Source organism: Arachis ipaensis, chromosome B02 (genome assembly GCF_000816755.2).
Source record: "Arachis ipaensis cultivar K30076 chromosome B02, Araip1.1, whole genome shotgun sequence".
In the NCBI taxonomy this organism is placed as follows: Eukaryota; Viridiplantae; Streptophyta; class Magnoliopsida; order Fabales; family Fabaceae; genus Arachis; species Arachis ipaensis.
In genome coordinates, this window is record NC_029786.2 from 27,392,262 (window position 1) to 27,400,826 (window position 8,565).

Here is an 8,565-nt window from a genome sequence, read left to right on the forward strand (position 1 = left end):
ATATACCCAAAACTCATATCAAAATGAATTATTTATACACAAAATTTATAAAATTACACAATAAATAATTGATTGAGACATCAGTATATATATCCAAAGAAAAAGACAAAGAACCAATTTTTATACATTCAACAGAAAAAGACAAAAAACAAATTTTGGATAATAAAATTTTGATCTTCGCAATTCAAAGTTCAGTGTTTACATTATAAGGTTAAAAATAAAATTTTGATCATAAATACGTCCAAAATTAGATGAATAATATAAATACATTTAAAATTAAATATTAACACGTTCAAATTACAATAACATTACAAACTTCAAATTAAACAGAGTCATGCAAAAAAAATATTAACACAAATACATCCAAAAAAAGAAAATAAAAGAACATAAACACATTTAATATTATGCACAAATTAAAAAGATAGAATCTTTTATTAAACAAAAAGAAAAGAGAGGAGAGACCAAGCACTATAATAGTCCGAGAATGTGGAGTTAACAAATTAAATATACAATTTTAGTTATTTAATTTTTTATTAAATTAACCATTTATTTTTATATAATATCAAACATGAAATAAATTATTATTTTAAAATAATTAATTCTATTCATATGGATCTATCATTAAAAAAAAGACTAAAAAAAAGTAATTAATCTATTATTCATTATAACTCTTTTAATTTAGTTAGTGCATACTCGACTATTCAATACTAAACAAAAAATTTTAACAAATACACTTGTTCAATCCTAAATTTCAGAACTACGTTACCATAATTTTATTGGTTTTTTTAGCATCGTTTACTGTACTTGACTTTTTTTAGTTGAATTTAGAAGATCTCATCTTATTAATTTTATACCTATATTAGAAAATCATGTTATTTTTTATTGAAATTAATTATATTTAAAAAAATTTGACCATATTAAAAATTTTATCTTCACTATTTAAAAAGATGTTTATGTCAAGGTTCTGAAGATTGGACAGGATCAGTCGATTCGACTAGGTTAATTAAGAATCGATTATTCGATCGGTCTGATTGATTTCTAAAATTGCTCTATAAAAAGCCGGTTGAATTGGTGGTTGACCGATAAACTGAGCGAACCGGCCAGGTTTTTCTAAGTTCCGGTTCGCTGATTCAACAATCAAAACGGCGCCGTTTTAATTTTCTAGAGAAACCCTTTTCCTTCTCTCTCAAACACGCCCTCACCAACCCTACATAGATTCTCCTAAACCCTATCAGAGCCACCATCACCATCTCCCCTTTTTTCTCGTTCTGCTCTTCTCCTCGCGTCGCCAGAAGCTAAGGTCGGCTCGGGGCTGTTGTTGGCGTCGCCGTTTCTCTGTCCGAGCTCTCTCTGTCGCTGCTTCTCTGCTCTTCACCGTTGGTTGTCGCTGATTCTTCTCTCCTTGCCGCGCGTCGTTTCTGCTTCTCCCCTCCTCGCCGTTTTTGGTTGTGGCCCCTTCTCTGCTCCCCGCCAGTCTTGTCGTCGCTGCCTCTCTGCTCCGCACCCTGTCTCACCGTAGTTGCTTCTCTGTCTCTCTGCTCTCTGGCTCTGCAGTCTTTTCCTCCCCTTCTCTGCCAATCCAGATAACGTAAAACCTCCCCTTTATCCTCTTCAATAATGTTTAATTTGTTGTAATTGTATTATATTATTTTCTTCTTTTTGTTCTGAATATACATATGATGTATTATTGATGATTCTGCTGAGTTTCTGAGAAATTAATTTTTTCTGAAGTTTTATTTGAATTCAGTCAGTTGATTTCTTTGATTTCTTTGATTATTCTTGTTTTTCTGAGTTAATTTCTTTGATTGTTGATTGTTGTTAACAGTAAGAATTGTTGATTGTTATTTTTGTTGAGCTAATTATTATTGATTTTTGTCAAATTTCGTAGTTAATTTTGTACTATTGATCTAAATTTTTTATTTTGAGAGTGTTTTTGCAAGTTTTTTAGATATTATCATCTATTAGGGATTTTGTGAGCCTCTTAATGGTGTTATAATAAACCTTTCTTGATACTCGAGTGATACACAACGATTGAAATTGTTGCTTCTTAACTTTGTTGAACTTGTGATTGACTGAGATTAACTTTTATTTGTGTTCCTTCTTGTTATGAAGCACAATAAATCTGCATTTTAAGGCTCCAGCATCTTGACTTTGTAAACAACTTTCATGGAATATTATGTGTTGCAAGTTAGCTTTTGCTCTTTCATATTACTTTGTTGTTTATTTTGTTATTTTGAATGATTCTGAGTTGCTGGAATTTGATTCTGATTTGGAGTTGCTGTTTTTTCTATTTTTGTTAATTTTTACTTATTTTGTTGATGATTACTTGATTATTAGAAGTTATTGTTGAAATTTTTTTATTTTAAATTTTCGTTCCTGATGTGATGAGTATTGTTGCTGATTATTTTATTAGAATTTAGAAATTAATTAGAATTTTTTATTTTGTGAATTTTTATTGATTAAATATGAACAAGGTATTATATAAAATGGTAAAATTTTGAATTGTATTAGTTAAAAAATATTAAATTTGAATATTTGAAATTGTATATTGAATTTTTAATATTTTTATTTATATTTTATTAAACTGGTTCGACCACAGTTCGACTTCGGTTGGACTATTGAACCAGTCATTTGACCGATTTAATGACCGGTTCGGTTCTTGCAATTTTGGTTTATGTAAGCTGGTTAGAAAATGAAAACCTTGATAACAATATTTTTGGTGGCAAAAAAAACGGAGAATTTGGCATGTTAAAAAACTAATGGTAAAAGAAGGGGAAAAAGAATCAGTGCATGAAATTGATAGAAGAAGAGGGAGGAGAAAAAAAAAATCAACGCATAAAAAAAAAGTTGGAAAAATTTAAATGTTAAACCTGAGACTCAAAATCTTGTATTTTGGAGTGAAAATGTTTTTAAAAGTATTAACTAAAATTTCTAAAAAAAAAAAATACAGTTTCAACTTTGTTCTATTGTTTTGAAATGCTCAATCAATCATATTTTCATACCTTATTTTTATTTTCATTGAAAATAAAAATAAAAATACTCAAACCAATCAATACATAAATTTTCAATACATTTATTTTGTATCTATTAAATAAAAAAAATTTAAAACCTTAGTTTATCATGTGACCTTACTAAAGCCTTGGTTAATTCATAGAAATTGTATCAATTTGTACCGTAGAATCCACTGATTCAGAAACCTTAAACCCTGAGTCTCCTTCCCGCTGCGCAACTGCAACACAACAAACGAACAGAAACAAAAGGCCAAGGGGGACACTGTTCTTTTTACTTCCCTAACCCTCTGACACTGTTCTCTATCGCCATACCATGGGGAAGACCAAGAAGAACAAGAAGAGCAACAAGAAATCCGGTCCTGATGCCGTAGCCATGAAATTGAAAGCATCTTCTACGGGCGCCGACAACCCTTTCGAGTCCATCTGGTCTCGAAGGAAGTTTGACGTCCTTGGACAGAAGCGCAAGGGGGACACCCGCCGCATCGGCCTTGCTCGCTCCCTCGCCATCGAGAAGGTTTCTTTTTTATCCGATTGCGAATAGTTTTCAGTATTATTGTACTATATATATATGTTTAGTTAAGACGGTTTGTTTTGGGTGTTGGGTGGTTCTACAGAGGAAGAAGACACTGCTGAAGGAGTACGAGCAGAGCACTAAGTCTTCGGTGTTTGAGGATAAGCGAATTGGTGAGGGAGATGAAGGACTTGATGAGTTTGGCAAGGCTATCTTGAGAACCCAGCGAGAACGCCAGGTTTTTTTTATTTTTTTTTCTTGCCTTACCTTTTTTTGTTCCGTAAATATTTGGGTAGGCTATGCTGATTTCATTTTTGTTAATATTACACATTCCTTGGAGGGCAGGGCAGTATCATATTTACAGTGGAGTTCAATGGTACATTACATATTCAGGGAGGGATATCTATAAGTTCGAATGTGATTATTAATTTTCAAGGGTAGTTAGTTAGGTTATAGATTTATAATGGAGGCAACTATTGCCTAATTTTAGGGTAATTCAGTGTAATTTATCCTAGTATCACATGTTTAAACAGCTAGATTGATGAGATTGTTGAAATGCAAGAAAGTTTTGTTGCCAAGTAAATGATTCAGTTTCTTGCAAATTGGCAGTATACTTCTACTTATGTCCAAGGTTGTAGCTTTGTTTCTGTGACATATGAATTATGAATATGGATGTTATAAATAAGTTAGAAGTTTGTAAAGTTATCTTCTTATAACTTGAATGTGTTGCTGATCTCCGGCGTTCCTTTTCTAACGCTTCTTCATTCATGTTCTTTGGATCTTCATAGTTGAACATGAAACTAAGCAAGAAAAGCAAGTATCACCTGTCGGATGAAGAGGATGATTTTGATGAACCTAATGCTTTGGGTTTGGGAAGAGATGATTTTGAGGATGAAATGCTTCCAGACGATGATGGTGATGAAGCTTATGAAACTAAAAGTATGTAGCATTTACATAGTTTTAGCAAAGAGTCTTTTACCTTATAATTATTTGGATGTTGATACGGGCAAGCAGCGGGGTTTGTGCTCTATTTGCTCTCTTGCATTTGATTTGGTTTCTTAAGATGACTTTGTTTTGCATGATAATAGGTTAAGTGTATGTATATTATTGTGTGTCTGATGATGGCTGTATTACTATTTTGATACCTTTCATCAATGTAATTCCTGCATATTAACTTCTAGCTTCTTATTATGTTATTTTTCATGGCTTTGGCTACTTCAAATCTATTGAATTCTTTTGCTGAAGTTGTGACTTTTTGTACTATCATCATCACAGCTTTCTGCTATGTAATTAATTTATCAAATATTCTTTATTATATGTTATTTCATCATCTTGCGGTGGTCATGTTGTATATTGTTTTGACAGGAAAATCAGCTTTGGGGCTGCATATGCAGATTCCAACGGAGACAAGTGTGGCTGAAGGTGAAGCAAATGTAAGATGCCTTGTAATATAAATATAAGTATATTAGGAAAATACTGGTTGATGCATACAAAAGGAGAATGTATCAACTTAATGATCTGACATTAGTCATTGTGTTTTTTATTTCTATTCCTCGCCAACTTCTTTACCATTATCACTATATTATGAAATTGTTTGTTAATGGTGACATCTTCTGCAGAAGAAGAAAAGTCATGCGGAGGTTATGAAGGAAATTATTGCAAAAAGCAAATATTTTAAGGTGTGGGATTTTTTTATTCAGCCTCTTGTGTTTGTTTTCCTAATATATATGTACACTCATTCTTTCACTCTTTAATGTTTTGCAGGCTGAAAAAGCGAAAGAAAAGGAAGAAAAAGAAGAACTGCTTGACGAATTAGATAGGAAGTTCACTTCTTTGTCTCAATCTCAAGCATTAGTTTCTCTAACGAAACCGAATAATTATTCCGAGCAGGTACTTTTAACACAGGAGAGTCTTGTTTAGGTCTTAGTAACTATCTCTTATTTTAACTTCTTTTCCTTTCTGGCAGGAAAAACCGGATGAGTATGACATACTTGTCAAACAAATGGGACTGGAGATGCGTGCTCGTCCTTCAAATAGGATAAAGACACCAGAAGAGATAGCTCAAGAAGAAAGAGAACATTTAGAGGAAATGGAGGTACAATTACTTGACTTTTAAGTATTTGTTATTGTGCTTTGGATAAAATTGCTTACATGATATAAGGAGTTTTTATGTAATTGTTCAAGAAAACAGAGATTTGTCCTTGGTTGAATAACTGAATTTATAAATATCAATCATGAATTTGTTTGGTATTTTTGAGTTCATGTCAGACCTAGAAGCATGCCATACCTAAATGAGAAGCTAGATTGAGAAGCTAGGCTTGGCTTTGGATAATTAACTAATGGGCTAGTGTTCATCCTAAACAGAATCCAAGATCTCTATCTGGTGATGATCTTGGTGATTCCTTCTCTCCAAATGAAGAAACTATGGCTAAGAAGGGTTGGATTGATGAGATTCTTGAAAGAAAAGATGAGGAAGATTCTGACAGTGAAGAGAGTGATGGTGAATATTCTGATGACTTAGGAAGCTCAGAAGGTGCTGATGAGGGATCTGATGAGGATCTTGATGATCATGAGAAGGATCTTTCTTTAAAAGATTGGGAGCAGAGTGATGATGATAATATTGGAATAGATCTGGAAGATGAAGATAATGAGGAAGAAAGCAAAGAAAGAACTTCAGAAGAAGTTGATGGGAAAAATTTTGTGGGTACGAGTTCAAAGAAAGACACGAAGGATCCTTTACAAGACAAAAAAATAGATGTTGGAGGAAAACAGTCGAAAGAGTTGGACATACCTTATATAATTGAAGCCCCCAAGAACATTGAAGAATTATATTCCCTGCTGGATAATTGCTCTATTTCTGATACCATTCTAGTAATCAACCGGATTCGGAAAAGCAATCCAATCACACTTGCAGTGGAAAATCGCAAGAAAATGCAAGTATGAAATTCCTTCACTTTGATCAACTCTTTAGTTCTAGATAATATCTTTGCATTTATACATGTGATGTTCCACTGATGTCTCTGAAACTTTGTTGGCTAAAAGCATTTTCTCATATATTTTCAACTTAGAGCATGAACTTTGATCTGATATTAACATTTAATTAAAATTATATATTGCTATTATATGTCACATGTATTAATATTACTAGTATCAGTTAACACTTCATTTGTTGAGTAAATGTAGCTGATATGTTACTACATTTATGTTATGCTTTTGCTGGTAGTTACTGCCTAGACTGGACATATATATTCTTGCATTATTGTAGGAATCCTTAATCATCAGTTTGAATCAAACTAATGCTTTGATAAAAGTAAAATTAGCTAGCTAATATAGTTTGATACATAGTGTTTTACATCATATCCCTCTCCATGTGTTATATCATGCAATAATTTAATTTTGTTCTTGAAAGCTATTAACCAAGTTTGAGAAAATACCATGGTATGCATTAATTGCTATTGATATCGTTACGACATTGTTTCCCAAGGGGATATGGTTGTGCCTTTGTTTGTAAAGTATGCTGGTCCAGGTTCAAACTGCATTGGGATTGGATATGCAGCATTCAATATAGATTAGTATAGTTTAGGTATTAATTTGATTTATTTAATTAAACACTAAATTTATTAGGCATTAATATAATTTATTAAAATAAAATATTAAAATTATTATAAAGTATATAATGAGACTAAACAAATGGAAGATATACATATATATGACACGATAAATACAAACTCAACTATAGCTCATTAGTTGAGGACCATGTGAAAGGAGAATAACATGAAGGTACCAGATTTGATTCCTCAAACTAGCCATTTGGAATTGTTTTTGAAGGCTTACACATACACAGTTCAGTTTACGAACTGGTTCGCTTGTGCTCAACCCAGTTGGTTCATCTCCAACCCGGTCAGATTTAATAACTATGGCAATATGTATCTGTGGATATGAAAAATAAATTGAAAAGATTAAAAGAGAACTCACGGTTACAAAAGTGTATTGGCATTGCATAGGGGAACTCTTGTCCAACCTTACATGTTTTGCTTTTCATAGGGGAACTCTTATCCCCGATTTTTTATTATCCTTCTACTCGTCTTATTGAAATTCTTCTTTTATCCGATAAATAAATAATTATCTAGCTTGGAAACTAACTAACTTTTCCCTCCTTTTAACTGCTGCATCAAAGATGTTTGCTCAAGTTAGTTTGCATAAGTATGGGAAATAAAATTATGGCAACATTTCCCTGACAGATACTCCTCTTCTTTTGGTGATAGGTTGCAACTTCATCTATATCATTTGTCAAGAGTTGTGCTTCATGATTATTATTTGTCAAACTATATAGTTGGAAATAATCCTAGGTCTTCCCTTTTCAGGTATTTTATGGGGTATTATTGCAGTATTTTGCTGTTATGGCAACCAAGAAACCTTTGAATGTTGGGTTACTCAATATGCTAGGGAAACCATTGATAGAGATGAGTATGGAGATCCCATACTTTGCTGCAATATGTGCTCGTCGCAGAATAGAGAGTATTAGAAAGCAGTTTGTTGAGAGTATCAAGAATCCAGGTAAGAATGAAATTCAGTTTAATAAGTTCATTTTCTCCATTACCCTTTATCGGGAGCTATACAGTTGTATGCCTGTTTTACACGGTTTAAAGAGTACCATTCTTGTTGCAGAAAGCAGCAGTTGGCCTTCTACAAAGACATTATTTCTCTTGCGATTGTGGTCCATGATATTTCCATGCTCTGACTTCAGGCATCCAGTTATGACCCCTGCGATTCTATTGATGTGTGAGTATCTCATGCGTTGCCGAATAGTATCTGGTCGGGATATTGCCATTGGCTCTTTCTTATGCTCAATGCTTCTCTGCGTAAGTATATGCTTGGGATATTTCTATACACTAACTTAAGGCATGCAGTTTATTCTATGCTTGATTGGTATCATAAAAGTTTTGTTGCAATGTTGACAACTTGATGTGTCTTAATGATGATGATGATAATAATAGTAATAATAATAATAATAATAATAATAATATAAAAATGAGCTAACAA

At 32.6% G+C, this 8,565-nt stretch overlaps 1 protein-coding gene across 1 annotated transcript in view; it reads left to right on the forward strand.

Moving 5' to 3' along the window:
* The window catches only part of LOC107627093 (nucleolar protein 14), a 10,601-nt gene continuing 3,208 nt past the window's right edge, over window positions 1,173–8,565 (forward strand). Inside the window, exons 1-11 of the mRNA XM_021116887.1 lie at window positions 1,173–1,588; window positions 3,179–3,525; window positions 3,626–3,760; window positions 4,311–4,461; window positions 4,888–4,955; window positions 5,142–5,201; window positions 5,287–5,412; window positions 5,489–5,617; window positions 5,863–6,459; window positions 7,887–8,079; window positions 8,191–8,384. Of these exons, the coding sequence (XP_020972546.1) occupies window positions 3,325–3,525; window positions 3,626–3,760; window positions 4,311–4,461; window positions 4,888–4,955; window positions 5,142–5,201; window positions 5,287–5,412; window positions 5,489–5,617; window positions 5,863–6,459; window positions 7,887–8,079; window positions 8,191–8,384 (1,854 nt within the window). The 5' untranslated portion in view covers window positions 1,173–1,588; window positions 3,179–3,324. The remainder of the gene's footprint in view (window positions 1,589–3,178; window positions 3,526–3,625; window positions 3,761–4,310; window positions 4,462–4,887; window positions 4,956–5,141; window positions 5,202–5,286; window positions 5,413–5,488; window positions 5,618–5,862; window positions 6,460–7,886; window positions 8,080–8,190; window positions 8,385–8,565) is intronic.